The sequence below is a fragment of the Metopolophium dirhodum genome, chromosome 3, assembly GCF_019925205.1.
Source record: "Metopolophium dirhodum isolate CAU chromosome 3, ASM1992520v1, whole genome shotgun sequence".
Lineage (NCBI taxonomy): Eukaryota > Metazoa > Arthropoda > Insecta > Hemiptera > Aphididae > Metopolophium > Metopolophium dirhodum.
In genome coordinates this window covers 38,031,373-38,048,886 of record NC_083562.1, presented here as the reverse complement: position 1 = coordinate 38,048,886, position 17,514 = coordinate 38,031,373, and the positions used below count along the sequence as shown (strand labels likewise).

At 28.6% G+C, this 17,514-nt stretch overlaps 2 protein-coding genes across 2 annotated transcripts; both read right to left on the bottom strand.

Annotated features, from left to right (window-relative positions):
* Positions 1-889: 889 nt before the first annotated feature.
* LOC132940688 (uncharacterized) lies at positions 890-1,714 on the bottom strand. The gene is made up of 2 exons (XM_061008395.1): positions 1,137-1,714; positions 890-1,037 (listed from the first exon to the last, which is right to left on the bottom strand). Exons 1-2 carry the CDS (start codon positions 1,712-1,714, stop codon positions 890-892), a joined length of 726 nt encoding a protein of 241 aa, XP_060864378.1.
* Positions 1,715-7,832: 6,118 nt separating this feature from the next.
* Positions 7,833-14,428, bottom strand: LOC132941488 (uncharacterized). Its single transcript, XM_061009575.1, has 8 exons — positions 14,363-14,428; positions 14,261-14,297; positions 11,548-11,574; positions 11,185-11,347; positions 10,195-10,352; positions 8,841-8,973; positions 8,579-8,696; positions 7,833-8,070 (listed from the first exon to the last, which is right to left on the bottom strand). The coding sequence occupies exons 3-8, from the start codon at positions 11,570-11,572 to the stop codon at positions 8,023-8,025; spliced, it is 645 nt and encodes a 214-aa protein (XP_060865558.1). The 5' UTR covers positions 11,573-11,574; positions 14,261-14,297; positions 14,363-14,428; the 3' UTR covers positions 7,833-8,022.
* Between the last annotated feature and the right edge of the window lie 3,086 nt (positions 14,429-17,514).

The following is a 17,514-nucleotide window of genomic DNA, read 5'->3' as shown; positions in this document are numbered from 1 at the left end:
TACATAGGCACAGTTTTTTTTTATAAGCATTTAAAGATCAAATTTGCACAGAATTTATCAAAATCTCGAAAATTATCAACCATTGTAATTAATAAATTATAAAATGTTCAGTTTTTATAGCTAAGGATTGAAAATTTAAAACAAGATTCCATGTAAATAGATAATTCGGTTACCAAAAAATCTAAAAAATACACAAGCACAGTTTATTTGTATAGTCATTTTAAGTTCAAATTTGGACGAAATTACATAAAAACCTAGAATAACTATTTTAGTTATTTTGTTGTGATTGTATAATATTATTCGTGGGCACTTGAAACTTCTAATTTGTAATATTTTCATCGATATATTACGATGATAGTATCACGGTTTGTTGTTGATGTATAACGCGTTATATGTACCTAATGGATATTGTGATATGATTAATTTGGAATTTATTATAGGTCAATTTTTTTTTTAATACCATAGATAAGTGTATAATATGTCTTATACCTAGACTGACATATCGTCTCCACTCAGAATCGTTTTTCTTATACAATGATATATCATTGAATTCAAATTTAATACCATCCATTATACAGTGACCCACTTGTAACCTATAGTACAGCAGAGCGACATCCACTTGCCCACCTTTTTTTTTATTGATCTCAAAAAAAAATTAACTTCGACAGCAAAGGCCATTAGTTTACAAATAAACATTAATTAAATACAAAATAATAACATTTTTTTTTTTTTTATATAAGATTGAACAATTTGGTTTGTTTTATAAACTTTATTAAATCAATGTTTTTTTCATGATTGGGCCCGAGTGAAGAGTCTAGGTTGTTGGATATCTGATGTGTGGTCCGCTCTTGGTTGAACCTTAAACAGTCTGATATTATATGTTTGACGGTTAACAAGGTTCCGCAGGTTGACATATGGGAGCTTCCTCTCTTGCCATCAGGAAGCCGTGAGTCATTCTGGTGTGACCAGAACGGAGTCTATTGAGAACCGTATCTTCTTTACGGTTGATGTTAGGGTTTGTCCAACGATGTATGTCTCTTTTTATTTCGTTTAATTTGGTGTTTTGTAAGTTCCAATTTTTTTGCCATTTATATTTTGTGCGCTCATTTATGATTTTTTTTGCGTCATCATATGACATTTTATTAATTAAGACGGTATCTTTGTTGTTGATGGCTGTTGAGGCGTGTTCGTCGGCTACTTCATTACCTATTATTCCCGAGTGACCAGGTATCCACATGATGACTATGTTTTTACCTAGACCGGACGCTAAGGTGAGGTTGTTCAGAATTTTGGATGCAATATCACCGGGATTGAAAGGGTTCTGCAGGCTTCTTATCGTGCTTAATGAATCGCTGAGAATGATGAAATTCGAATGAGCTTCTTGTAATATTGTCTCAATGGCCATGAGGATGGCTAAAGCTTCAGCTGTGAATATGGAGCAATAAGGAGGTAGTTTGTGTAAAAATATTTTATTTGGGAATATTATTGAGAAACCTACTCCTTCTTGAGTTTTAGATCCGTCAGTGTATACTTCCTGGGAGTCATTGTAGTTACTTATTATGCTTTTAAAGAAGCTTTTGAAAATATGAGGAGAGGTTTGTTGTTTGTAAAGACAGCTGAGTTCTGTATTAATTAGATATGAGCTGGCCCAAGGGGGTTGGGCAATTTTTTCTTTGGTTATAATTTGCGTTATATCTAAGTTTGTGTCTTTCATCTCTTTTATGATGAGGGGGTTGTTTTTTTCATGGATGGTGTTATTTGATTTTGAAGATCTTGCTAAATATTTGAGATGTAATTCCAGTCTTTTTATGTCAGGGATAGTTTCACCGGCGAGGTTATAAATGCTGTATACAGGACAACTGCGAAAAAGTCCTAATGCCAGTCTCAAGCCGCAGTTATTAACACTATCTAGCCAGTTAAGAAGGGATTTGGATGCTGTTCTGTAAAGGGATGAACCAGTTTTCAAGTATTATCGTTAAGCAACCTAAGCAATATTACCACTGTGAAATTCAATATCGTAATTCAATTGAATCCTCAAGCTTTTTGACAAAAGAACAAAAAATGTTATCAACAGGGTGCATCGAGAAAAGACCAAAAACACAGCGATATCATACCAAGAATCATGAAAAAAAAAAACATGGTAAGACCCCTTTAAATATTATATTACCAATAAAAATAAAATATCTTTATAACTGGTTCCATTACCAACTCCACAACGGAGTAATCTCATTGTTAATGGTGGCTATTATCTAATATTATAATACAATATAATATAAGTTACATCTCATCAATTTCAATGTAAATGGATATCAATAAAATATTTCATTATTATGGATGTTACAACCTGGTGATCTTGTCCTGTATACAATTTATAACTTCAAAATTGGTCTAGTGCATTAATAATTAATTATGTTGTATCGGTTTTTCACAAATTATATGTACCTAGTACTATATATTATATTCACCTATCCCGACTAGCACCGGATATGGATTTTTTTCAAGCTCTGAGTAGGTATACCTATACTTAAAGACCATATTTTCAAGTACATACTTGAGTTTTTAGACATGTTAATGTGTGTCCTGCGGCACCATAAACTTCTTTTTTCAAATAATAACCACCACTTGTATACTGTGATTGTTGAGCAGATTAATTTCGTTTAAGCGTTGAATGTCGATGCATCTTAAGCTCTAAAGTCTGAACTCTGAAAATCTGAGTTGGAAAAGCTTTATGCACTAAGGAAAAAAAATTATATGTAATTATTTAAGTTAGAAATAACTAATAAGTTATAATAATATGTAATATTTAGTATAGGTAGATTGTAGGTAGTATTTATTACACTTTATTATACAATTTTTACAATTAATACATAGTGGTAATATATTAATAAAATGATCCACCATAATTTTCAAATCATAATAGCACATACATCTTTAAACCTATATATGATTACCATGGAATATATTTTTCCTTATAGTATACGAAGCTATTCAGAAACTAATTGTTCAAATATCAATTCATATATACATCAATATTTTCAACAAAAACCCATCTCCTTTATACAGTTTATACATTTGAAAAGTGCAGTTCACATTCGAATAGAAAAATTGTATATCGACGCAAAACACTTGTATTAAATTGCATACAGAATCCAAAACTCATAATATAAGAATATTTTTAATTATTTAATGAAAAATAGGGGGTTGCTCAATGCTTGGCGAAACACCCTGTACAGCGTACACCGTGCACCACACACACACATCATACATTTTGATACATTAATATTAAATATTATTTTATATTTGTAAAAATAATATTTCATGAGCGTTGTAGCCGCTGACGTTTATTCGATTTAAATATTGAAGAATTCGGTTACGATATAATATTATGTAGAAAATAAAGTAATAGTGTAGTATACAGCTTTAATAGTTCAATATAATATATTATATGCTCACCACGACAGGCTCAATATAATATACAATATGGCTCCATTACAATACCTAAGTATATTATACTCGTGTGTTTATAGGTTACTCGATCGACACATCTGCAGCAACACTGAGAGCATAATATTATCATTTCCAAAACGTTTAAGTCTCGCGTCACGACATTCGTCACGCGGTTCGAAATAAAAAACGAAATCGTTCACCGCGTACCTATATCATAACAGAGAGTATTATAATATATTATTAAACAATTGTAACACCAGCTGTACACATAAATATACATACTATAAAAACACTTAAACACCTAAGGCCCTGAGGAAAAATGGGGCGAAAAAAGCACGTTGGGTATAATGACGAGTGTGCCGCAAAAAGTTACGCCCCCCCGGTGCGGCCACCGTCGTGCGCATCTCGTTTTCAGACACACGTCTGTTTGGCGACGTTATTGTTAACTATTATTCGGTACTATTATTAGCATAAATTAAAATATCTTTGTCCTTGTCCCGATCAACAATAATTCTTTGTAACCAAAGATCGAATCTGTTTTTCGGGTTAATATTGATAATTCAATAATATCGTGTGGCACATTGTTTGAACGCCTTGATTATTTTAACTATGAAATAAAAATAAATGTACACAAAATATAAAAAATTGTATAGTGTATGTTATGTGACTTACGATTTGAGAATAACGGGTTCGCTAATTTAACAAGTGTTTTAACAAAGACTCCAGATGAAATGAATTTCTTCTATTCTTTAAGCGCATTTCCACAAAATGTTCATTGAACAGCCAACAGCATATCGGGCAGATGAATCAAAATAAATTAATTGCTCAGTCCAAATAAAACTAATTTAACAAAACTTTCTCAGTCAAAAAATCTCCAAAGAAAAATAATTTATTCGAGTAAAAATTAGGTACATATCAATATGATAGATAATTTAAGCTTCTAAAATAAATAATTTTTATTACGTGTTGGTAGTATCATTACGTTTACATTGAATATAGTTTTCTTTATTTTTACTTATAAGTATATATATCATAATAGTATCATGGTCCTGATCTCCTGGATTTTGTAATTTCTCCAATGTAGGAATAATATTATGTTCCAAAAGGTTTTCCGATGAAAATTCAATTGTCATGGAACTCAAAAGATTTGGGTTCGTAATTTAATACAAGTGCATAATCTAAATTAATTAATAAAAATATTTAACAAATAAAATCAAAAATATGGTTTTATTATAACAAATGAATATCATTAAATGAATATCATCCTATTAAACAAAAATATTAAATTTTAATGTTAAAAATGTTAAAAAAAAAACTTATTGTATATTTTTTGTCACATGAATATAAAAAGTGTATTAATTGATCGTTTTAATGATGGGTTTGTTCAAATATATTGACTGACTAGAGACAAAAGATAAATTATGTTTCATAATATTTGAAATTAAATATTCAGGTAAGGTATCCAAACCAGAAATCCAGTAAATTTAAATTCATAATGGTGATAAAATACATTCTTATACTTTTAGATAATATTATATTAATATATTATGATATAGAGTTCTCTATAAGGAGGTGCATACTAATTTCATCAATTTTAGGGTTGGATTTATAACATATAAATTATAAATTCTACCAATATTATTAAAAAAAAATTCAAAGATTTAAACAACAAAAATGATACTCTGTGTTATTGAACATGTTGTATATTAATTAATTTTAGCATTAAATTGGGAGCAAAAAATCTGTAATTATAATCAAATTTAGTTTTAACTTAAAATTAAAAAATAATAGTGATTGAGTTTACATTTATTTCACAGGTAAAAAGTTAGAATCAGTGGGATTTACATTATTTTGTCAGGCAATTAATCGTACCAATAAAATGTACATACTAAACAAATATACAATAGATGAAATTTGTAATTGCCCCTATTTGGCTATATTAGTAAATATATTATGTTGTTTAATTTATGAAGTACAAAACGGTGGATTATTTATTTTATTTTACAAATAAAACTTTCAATTAATTATAAAAAATACTGTGTGAATCTTATAAAACATCAATAAAGAATATTTTACATTAATGACATACATTCAGTACATTTAGTTTATTATTTGCAAAAACATAATACAGACAGGTGTATACAGGTTAAAATAGTACAGTTTATAATTTTTGCACACTTCCTCTAAGTTACACGGTAAAAATGTTATAACATATGTTATATGTTTAAACATTTAAAATAATACTTAGGTAATTAGTTGAAATACGAACAAAATCGAGCGATGTGTTGATATTTTGAGTTTGTGGTATTGCATATTACCTATTATCTTATTTAATATAATGCATTCAGAGCATAATGATAAACTTTCTATTTCAGACTTATCCCACGACGTTCAATTTATTTTTTACGTTTAGTGTGGTTCATAGAAATTTGTCAAGTGTTATTCAATACGAATATAATTTATTTATATAAATAATTAAATAAATAATATAATTTATTTTCGGATATTTTGCCAACCTTATGTTAAATAAATTATAACCAAAAATAAACCAGTTGCATAGATGATTCAATTGTGTGGCTGTGACATAGGAATATATTATATTATTATATAATATTATATTGGAATATCTATTTAATATACACGTCTATAACTTCTAAGTGAGGATAAATAATGTTTTTGTAATTTTAAATAAATGAAATCAATGATAATTTTCCACTCTTTATTTTGAATCCATAATATTATAAATTAAAATATAATATGATATGCTTTACATGAATATGGCAATAATAATATACCTTTTGATTATACAGTTGTATATTGTATAATATTAACCAACTGTTTTTCATAATCGTTGTATTTTAATAATTTAATACATTTTAGTAAAATGTCATATTTCATAATGTATACCAACATAGGTGACATTAAAAATATGCTAACGATTTTTTTTATCTTGTACCGTTTATGAATTAATTTAACAGTCTATCACGAATTAGTATTATTTAAGTTTAAAATTTAATATAGGGTTTCACTTTTACCTATACAATTTTCAACACACGGCGATATGGGTAGGCAAATTACCTACATTACGTTCATTTATCCGGTATTTGAGTAATATTCACTTTGATCATGCATTTCGATGATAAAATGTCGACATTAATTTCCATAAATATATAAAAAAAAATCATACAGAACTTGTATACGTTTATGTTGTAAGATTATATGACCATTTATTAAAATGTTAGATGTGTTAAGTAAAATAATATTCTATAATATAATTCGTTACCTATATAGCTTTCTCAAATAATATTATAATATGATATTCATTTTAATTTTATTCAATTTTAGTTCATTAATTTCATTCATTAATATTGTGCAATAATTTAAAACTTTATTTTAATAACATTTACGGAATGGTGCCATCGAGTGTTCATCGCTCATTGTAATTATACACATTTGCCCTAAACCATTTTTTATTATCTAGGTACTCCTCGAATACCTTGTATTTTTACAATAGCAAATCTGATAATATTCGAGACTTTAATTTAAAATAATAAGCTATTATGATTATATTAATAATGATATAACAGCAGTTAGGAACAGTTCACGAATTCAGCACCCATAAAATCATATGAACCGTGATTTTTACTAAATTTAAAACTATTATGACAATTTTAAAGTTTTTTATTGGAAACCTTGCTTATCCCAATTTCTACAAATTGTTGTATAAGTTAAATATACAATGATCTTGATTAGCATGACTAAAAAATAAAAGTATTTGGTAACAGTAAATTATAAAAAACGTTCAATGGTGTTTCAAATATAGGTTTAAATAAATATGTTTTTTTTAATAATTTTAATTTTGGCACACCAATGCCTAAGTCCTATCAACCTTATTAAAAAATTATGTTTTCATATTTTTTATTGTAACATAATAAATTAAATTTTTTTTAATAACAGCATACGTTTTTAATTTAAGATTCATAATATTTATTAGAATATTTTAATAAAATTTATTAAAGTTATATTTCGAACGAGTAGTTACTTAGTTGTAATTTAAAGCTATGAGCAGAGCTGTGAATTAACATAATATTGCAGGCTATTCCTGTGCCAGATACATTGAAATAAACAATAAAGATATAATATGCTGTCATTAAAATAAAATAATGTTATTTTCATTATTTAAAATTATGTACTAATTGTGGATAAATATTCCAAATAAAGTTTGTTTTTTTTCAAAAATGAGTGTTTTAACTTTAAAAGAATCACCTATTTGCTTATATTATTATGATTATTACATAGATTCATAATGGCTCGTTCTAGGTAAACAATTACAAACTAATTAAATTTGTTGGATTGATCGCAATAAATATTTGTTATATAATGTAACAACTAACAAAATAATAATAATATATATGAGTCAGTATATTTTCAAACGAATTATATTGTTTTTATAAAATGGAAAAACAAAATTTCAATTAAATTTGAATTAATAATCTTTAAAAGTAAATTATAAAGCGATAATGCTATTGATATACTATTCTATGAATTTGAAAATTTGGAATTTGAAGCCGTCGTTCATGTTTCAAAATATCCATAAGGTGTTAGCCGGTCGCCGCATATGTTCTGCAATGAAATAAAACGTTGGTTTAAACAGTTATTAGGTACTAGATGGTTAGGAATTTAGGATGTTTATGAATATTCCTCATTTTATAATGTTATATTTAATTATTTTAAGGCTTTGAGCCTCAATACTTTATAGATATACCTATTTGCATATTATATTGTTTTTAGAAATTTTAAGGTCATAAACATCCTAACCATATGACATACAGTTATCACTTAACTCTGTTATTGTAGTAACTATAAACGAATATATTGGAAAATTGAAAGGTGTTATATTATTATGATATAGCATTGAAATAAAACAATCATAATATAAAATTATACTCTCTTTATATAACGTGTACAACTGCAGGTAAAAAATGTTACTAACAAAACAAAAAAGAGTAAACCTATACAATAGGTAAATATCACATCTCAAAATCCGTGTTCCATATTATAAATAAACGAAATTATCTTACGTAAATTATTATTATATTTATCAACTGCTATTATATTTAGGTATACTGACCAACAATCCCATTATTGGCCACATATTGCTGAGCACTTGACGGGAAAACTTTTCTGCCTTCGCTCCGCATTTCTGAAGAATCCACGAGCTCTGCATTTCCCAATATTTGTGATAAATGCTGTCGAACATAATTAATCTCGGTAAATCAACAGAATATTATAAGATACAAAATATGTCGGTTGTGCAGTACAAAATATGAGCCGTGAGAGTATATTATATATTAATTGAATATTATAAGATTATATGATAAACGAAGACTCACTCGCATTTCTTGCGGAACTCCATTTTCTTTGATATCAGTCCGAACTCTATATCTTGATTTATCGCATGAACATCCCATTCGTTGGGTTCGTTGTTGTACATCACTCTCGTGCAATTCGTGTATTCTCTAAATTCTGAAAACGACATAATGACATTAAATTGCAGAGCACTCCTGATAAGGCGTAATATTGCGTGAGATGGGCTCGCATAGACCTTTTATTATAATAGACCGGCCCTCTTAAAGTGTCCATCGTGTAGTCAAATTGAAATCGGAAAAAGAAAAACCGATATTCAAAACCGAAAACGAAATCAAAAAAATAACTAAATACCGATGTCCGAAACCGAAATCAAAATCGGAAAAAATATTGATACCGATAGCCGATATCGAGAAAAAAATTTTCGGTTTCAAGCCCTGATATTATAATATTCATAGGTACCATATTATAATATTAAATATTTATACTAAACGGCATCACATGGCGCATATGTCGATACTGAATACGCATTTGCTATAGGCTGGGCCGGTCAATGAGCATATATGGCATATGGATGGGGCTACAATAACTGTTTATCATTTTTTTTTTTTTATCGTAAGTTTACACGAAATTATTATAATCATAATCGAAAAAAATATAGATACCAATAAACGAAATCGAAAAAAACATTTCGGTTTCAAGCCCTGAATTATCATAATATTAAATATCGGCAATATTATGTCGGCACTGGGCACGCATTTGTTAAAGGCTGGGCCGGTCTATGAGCATATATGGCGTATGGAGGGGCTACAATAACTGTTAATCATTTTTTTTTTTTTTTTTTATCGTAAGTATACACTAAATTATTATAGAGACATCGTCGAAGGATAATTTTAATGAAACGTGTGACCTTTATACCTATAATATTATATTTACACATTATATTATTGGACCAACGAGTTGATTTAGCGACCGATTTATAATAGTTATACTTATTCCATCAGTGATCTGCTTATAGGTGACTATGACATAGTTAATAACTTGAATTCTGCGGGGGGGGGGGGGGTGCGTGCTATTTTTACGAACAACTATTATAGTCGCCGTCAATAAAGTACACTGAACAGACATTAAACAGAAGTAAAAATAATAATAATTACTTACGCCGAACATAATATATAATTTCTAACAGGAATAGTAAGTTTAGGTACAACGACAACACGAAACTGATGCAATATTGCATATTATTGCTGTACACAATTTTCAATATATCGACGTATTACGATGTATTATAAAATATTAATATTTTCGAATTTTTCCATTACCTATATTCTTCTTACACTACCTACCTATATGTATTTATTTTTTTAAGTGTAAACTAACCCTTCTTGTAAGGCCGGCCTTTGACGCAGTGAGTCGCTGCTCTCTCGGTTCGCGGCACATACGAGTAGACGAAATGTCGTTTCGCGTCGGACATATGCTGCTGACAACTTCTCAAGAACAACACCATACACTTGGCGTGGCGTTCCACGATTTCGAATCTGCGCAGTGTTTGACAAATCGGAAACACAAAAAGACTAATATTACTAACAATAATATCGGTGCATTAAATTAGACGGCTATAGGTACTAAATGAGTATATTATAGTAGGGATTACTATATGGAATTATATAGTATAAAAATCACTGACACTGCGCAAAGCAAAGACGAGTCAAAATATGATATTCGTTCAACTCCTGCAGTGGCGAGTGCACCAAACCAATTTTAATAACTTGGCCACACGCCACTGCGGTAGCTGTAGCAAGTGCTATAACGTGTCATTTTACAATGGCACACTATTAGACATAACTACTCTTCAAATGAATTGTATAATGATATGGACACGCAATCGTACTTATTATTTATCATAATATATATTTTTGGCATAAATAATACGAATCGACCCTGCAGCTATTACCTATACGGAAATACTGCAATAAGAGTTACACATTAATGCTTCTATATAGTTATACCTATATAATATTCATATATTATAATATGTGATGCGCATAAATAATCGTCAAACATGGTTTTTTTTTTTTAAACTATTAAAAAAAACTTCACTCTGTTCTCTGCTGTAAGCCCGCACTTACGCGCAACAATAGTATTAATAAAACATATCGAAAATGCTTACCACCGCCACTAGATATACTTACAAGACATTTACATTGACCTAACTATACTAACATAATATAACTTAAGCTTCTAAAGGTTGTATATAACTTATATAATTCGAGTTAATTTTGTTCAATAACTGGTCCACATTTAAATACGCTTTATACTATACTATTGTTCTGATTACTGTATTATATGGTATATATAGGTTATACTGACGGGCAATAGTGTAAGTCCGTGTATTCGTCACTATCAATGTTATCGGCGAGAAATTGGAGCCAGTCTGTGATCTTTGGTATGGTACTGCAGTTGCCAATTGCATTGGTCTCTTCACAGATCCAATCGATGGAAAACTCGGATCTAACACACACCATCAAACTACCTGTGGAGAGGGGAAAAATTATATTATATTATATTAATTGTATATCTGGAGAAGAAAATTGTGAATCTATAACAAAACATTATGGACGCACGAGAGACGAATCGCAAATTCGACCATAATATAATATGTTTGTGTTATAGTTTTATAAAAATAATAATAAGGTGTAGGTATATATTTTAATAAAATTATATTATACTCACTGATTATGACGAGTAGTTTTAACATATCTGTAACATGATATATAATATTTAGAATTGTTTTTTTTTATTATCACTTATATATAATTATAATATTATAATTAATCGTAAAAAATCATTTAGACTAAGATGCAGCGTCATAAAATTAATACAGCAGTTGAGTTATGTACTTATTTAAACATTAATTTTAATCAATTTATCAATCAATATAGTTAAAAAAAAAGATAAAGTAAAATTATCCCGATAATCTATTACTGTTTTCTTTGTTTTATAAATGATTAGTCTAAGAACTCCAAGAACATTTTCTCAGCTTGTTGAAGTGTTTTTTTTTTTTTATATACCGCATCTATTATGTTCCGTATATTATATTGTATTTTATTTGATAAGTTTGTAATTAAAGCATATAACAATTTTAATTTTTAAAATACTCCTAACCTCTATCACAATATACCGCGCTTGAGAGGACGTTACACCCGCACGTGTTGTCTCCGTCTTACAAGTGCGTAACATAGCGAATTTTACGACACGTGTAGCTCTGCTGGTTTAAAAATTAGAGCGAATTGACCTCTTACAAAGTTTAAATGCGAGATTATTATCTAGGGCTCCGCGTAGGCTTCCATTGATATTATTTTTTTTAAGTAAGTTACGACCACTTAGAAACTGTACATTTTAAAACGATCATAACTTACATCAGAATAATGATGTCATATAAAATCCTAGGTGCAGCTTTAGATAATAATCTTACCATAAATTTTATAAGAGGTCAATTTACTCTAATTTTTAAACCAACAGAGGTACACGTGCTCTGTTGAGCGTAAAATTTGCTACTCATTTGTAAGACGGAGACAACACATCCGGGTATCACGTAGTTCTCTTAAAGAAGGCGAGTAAGCTCGTTTAAAACAAACTGGTATAATATGTAATACCTATTTTTTTTTTGTTTTGTTTGCAAATAAATAAATAAAAAAGCGGGTAAGTGGATGTCGCTCTGCTGTACAGTGACGGTTCCTAGTGGACCACTGCATGTGGACGGTATTAAGAGGACGCCGCACCCACATGTGTTGTCTCCATCTTACAAACGCGTAACATACCAAATTTACACTCAGAAATTCACATTTTATGCCGTTAGCTTAAAAATTAGAGTGAATCCGACCTATCCGACCTATCCGAATTATTATGAAACTTGATGGTAAGAACATTATCTGTGTTTTTTACAATAATTCAATTTTTAAGTGAGTTATGAGCATTTAAAATGTATTTTTATTATACACTTAAAACTTCCAACAAACACAGATAATGTTTTTACCATCAGGTTTCATAATAGGTCGATTCACTCTAATTTTTAAGCTAACGGTATAGAATTTGAATTTCTGAGCGGAGACGGTTTGTCAGCCACAAATATTTTATAAAGTATTTATATTATTATTATTAATACGGTAGTCGATAAGTTTAATTAATATTATTTGTAAATAATGATATACTTTAGAAGTATCCAGAACACACGAATTTTATTTTTCAAATTATAACACAAAACTAAAATCGTTCTTCTTCGTTTAAATATCTATTTACGTTCAAACTTAAACTTCAAATAACTATAAAAAAAAAACTGTGTTTATATATATTTTATATTTTCAGGTTACAGTATGAACTACTTACGCAGAGCCGTGTTTTAAATTTTTAATTTTTAACTATAAAAATTGAACATTTTATAAAATAATGAACTGCATAATAATTTGTACATTTTCAATATTATGACACATTTTGTCGAAATTTGAACTTTAAATGCTTAAAAAAAAATGTTGACTATGTATTTTTGATATTTTTAAACTGCCATTGTAACAATATAATATTAGGAGCCTTGTGTTAAATTTTTAAGCTTTTTGACCCAACGAATTGACATTTATAGATGAATAAATTAAAAATTGAAAACTGAAAATGTCCGTAAGAGGTTCAAAACAAGTAAAAATATTTTATGGTGTGTAGAAAAATAGTAAATAGTATATAGTAAAATACTTATATAAGCGTTCAGTGAAAATTTAATGTATAGCTACAGTAATTTCGACACAAACATAATAAAAAAATACACAAAGCATTATAAACTCAATACATATTAATCTCTCCGCTCAGAATCTAATAAATCGCATTATTATAAAATATGATTAATACAGGCTTCATATATAACATTGAAATATATTTTGTAAGTACAATTTTGCATTCACTATATTATATTTTATTGGAGGCATACTTTTTTACGAGACGTGTATTAATAAAGGGTCATCAAAATGTTGTGTGTTTTTTTTTTTTACAATTCTGTACCACAGAAGCCGAGTAACGCAAGTCACAAAAAGTAAATTTTACAGGATAGACAAAACAAAAATATTTGTTGCAATGGACTTACAATAATTGCATGCTTCAAAAACATTATTTTGCATTACTTTTATTATGTAAACTATACTCCTATCATAGTTTGGGACTTCAGTTAGTATACTTCTTCCTATCTGGGTACGCATTTATTGTATATAGGACTTGCTTTTTAAAGCATATTATTCTAACTATATAACTAACTCAAAATTTCAAAAAACGGACTTGTGTTAGTTGGCTTTTGTGGTACAGAACTTAATTCAATAATGAATCGACAATAAGACTTTAAAAATATAATAACCTTAATAATAATTGACAGGTAAATAAATAGGTAAAAAAATATTATGTTTCTTACTGGCGATCGCTGCAGTGATCTGTAATAGCTGTAAATGCTATGGAAAATCGAATAGATATTTATGAAAAAAAAAATTTAAGAATAAACTCAATAGAAAATCACAGTTGATCCAGTACTCGACGACGACTTAAGTAGAGAAGCTGATCTGTCCCTCGAATACTCACGAGTCACGACCAATATGGTTCTGCTGATTTCTGTGTGCCCCGGACTGGTTTTATTTTGACCGGCTTGACAGCAGCAGTCCAGTGGGGTGGGGCAAGACGGTTTATTATTCGCCGAGGCAGAATTCTTTAAAAAATAAACTATTTTTGTTATTACTTTTACGGGCACGTCGTGCGGACGTATTTTTCTAATCGGGTTTCCGCAATTTTCGTCAGATAACCTTAGTTTCCTGTTATTGCAAATACGCATATTTGTAGGTACCAAAAGTGTATTAAGATTATTAATTGAAATAAACCAGCATCGATATGATATCAAACGCTGTGGCGTAAAACAAAACCAGAGATAATTTTAACGTTAATAATTATAATATATTACTTAAATATTTTAAAATTTCGTCAGCTACCTACTGATAATTATAATATGTGTTTTAATATTCAATAGCATAATATACACATAGATAGGTATATAGTTACAAGAAAAAAAACTTGAACCTAAATATTAGTAACAGACATTTTTTCATAATATAAATGATATCAATGAATGTATTATAGTATAGTGTTACAACCTTTTTACCGTAACCAAACAGACTCTTTGACGCTTCAAAAGCCAACAAGAACCAATATCATATTAATATGGAGCAAATCAAATAGGAACGTCAAAATAGTGGACGTTTGTAGGGGTGTGGACGTACCAATATCACACCTTTGGACGAGGGAAAAAATTTACCCCTGGACCCTACGGTTAGGTTTACGGTACGGGCTAGAGAACAATTGCACACAATACAATCAGTATAATATTTTGTAGTGGCACACTAGCGCGTACATTTTAGCAATAATTATAATAAAAAATATCATAACGTGATGGATCATTGAATTAAAAATTAAAGTCTAGTACAGCAGTTGTACCTAACCTATATTACACAATAACAAATAATTTTATAATAATATATCAATATACGATATACTCTCTTGTTCAATTTCATATTTGTTTTCTTTGCTAACATCACAAGTGGCGCAAAAAAGTCATAATATATACACACAATGGGTACTATGTTATAATGTAAAAATGTATGACACATAATATGTAAGAACATGCTATATGTTTAGACATTTAAAAATAATATACTTAGTTTAATTATGATTCGAGCGATATTGTATTACGCTTATACTTTCTAACGTGCTGTTTTTTCGAGTTTGTGATATTTCATAATATTATTTCATTTATTGTAAGGTATTCAGAGCACAATGGTAAACTTTCTATTTCAGACTTATCCCACAACAATCAATTTATTTTTTACGTTTAGTGTGGTTCATAGGAATTTTATTTATCGAGTGTTATTATCAATATGAATAATATTTATTATGTTTATTTTCGGATATTTTGTAAACCTTATATTACATAAATTATAGCAAATAAACCAGTCGCAAAGATGATTAAGTTGTGTGGCTGCGACGTAGGAATATATATAATACAGCTCTAAGTGATATTTATTTAGTTCAACAGATTAACAATATCGCGCGATCATTAATTTTTTTGTTGGTTTGAGCTTGGAATGTTTTAGATTTTATTTATTATAAGTCATTTAGAGCACAATAAAAATCTTTTTATTTTAGACTATTAACCCACGACGTCGAATTTATTTTTTACTTTTATCATGGTTCATACAAATGTGTAAGTATTATTAAATATTGATAATATTTATTAAGATTATTTTCGAATATTTCGTAAGCCATACATTATAATGTATAAGTTTTAATCGCATATACTTTAGACAACATATCGTATGGATAGATATGCGAAGAAAATATGTAGAAATATGGATTAATAGCCGACAGTTGTTCTTAAAGATTCGATGGAACGTGAGCTGTATGTTGCATTTATGTTTGAATCGTATATGGCTGCAACATTAAAATATCTACCTTGTATTATACAGATCTAAACGAGAATAAATAATTCAAGCCAATTATTATTTTCCACTCTTTATTTTTAACCCATTATCATAAATTAAAGTATACATTTTTTTCATTCGGAGTAGGGTCATTGGACCCCCCCCCCCCCTTCTATCCTGCCGTCCCGTCTTGTATACTTGTATCCCCCATATTACCCATTGTGTAAATTATTACAGATTGTATATATTCCTGTTTTCTAATAAAAAAAAAAAAAAAACTATAAAAAAAAAAATATATGTTTATTTAATAATAATTTTTTATGAATATGGCAGTAAAAATATACCTTGTGATTATAGTTGCTGTAGGTATAAGTATAATGTATAATATTAACCGACTGTTTTTCATAATCGTTTTCTTTGAATGATTTAATACGTTTTAGTAAAACCTTCTGTTTGATAACGACTATACCGACATGGATAAACGTGCAACTAAAAGCATGCTGACGATTTTTTTTTATCTAGTACCGTTTATCAATTAATTTTACATTAGTTCATCGTGAAGTAGCGTTATTTGTATGGTTATAAAGCGTTTCACATTTAATTATACGATTTTCGCCACACGGCGATATGTCTAGGCAAATTACCTACAATAAGTTCATATTTTATCCGGTTTTTTTGAGCATTTTCATTTGCATTTTATTATTATAATATAATCGTGCATGTTATTATTTATTTCGACAGTAAAATATCAACAAATATTTCTGATGATATATACAAAAATAATATAAAACATGTATACGGTTATTTCGTAAAATGATATTACAGTTTATTAAAATGTTAGACGTGGTAAGTAAATAATAATGTTCTCGAATATACCGATATCATAACTATATTGATTAATTGAGCAATAATTTAAAACTTTATTTTTATCAAGATTTACAGAGCGGTGTTATTGAGAGTAGGTAGTCTAAAAACATGTCTGAAAATAAAAAATATAGGCAGATCCCAAAAATACCATTGGTAAAATTGTTTTAAATCAAAAATTAAATAATATATTGAAATAAAATTAATCAGAAACATTCTTTAACATTAGTTATCATTTTCGAGCACTGTAAACATCTTGTATAATATTGTCCACAAGAGTCTTTGAACACCTCTAAGCTCTATTTGTACCTAATTCGTAATTTATTGACATCCTTTTACG

Bases quoted from the DNA above. Each gene is read 5' to 3' on its own strand.
- LOC132941488 (XM_061009575.1), bottom strand. From the start codon at position 11,572: ATGTTAAAACTACTCGTCATAATCA. The intron at 8,974-10,194 runs GTTAGTTTACAC...TGTCGTTTTCAG, and splicing joins AGGCCGGCCTTACAAGAAGG to AATTTAGAGAATACACGAAT. The intron at 8,071-8,578 runs GTCAGTATACCT...ATTTCATTGCAG, and splicing joins GGCCAATAATGGGATTGTTG to AACATATGCGGCGACCGGCT.
- LOC132940688 (XM_061008395.1), bottom strand. From the start codon at position 1,714: ATGAAAGACACAAACTTAGATATAACGCAAATTATAACCAAAGAAAAA. The intron at 1,038-1,136 runs GTCATATGATGA...CGAAATAAAAAG, and splicing joins ACCGTCTTAATTAATAAAAT to AGACATACATCGTTGGACAA.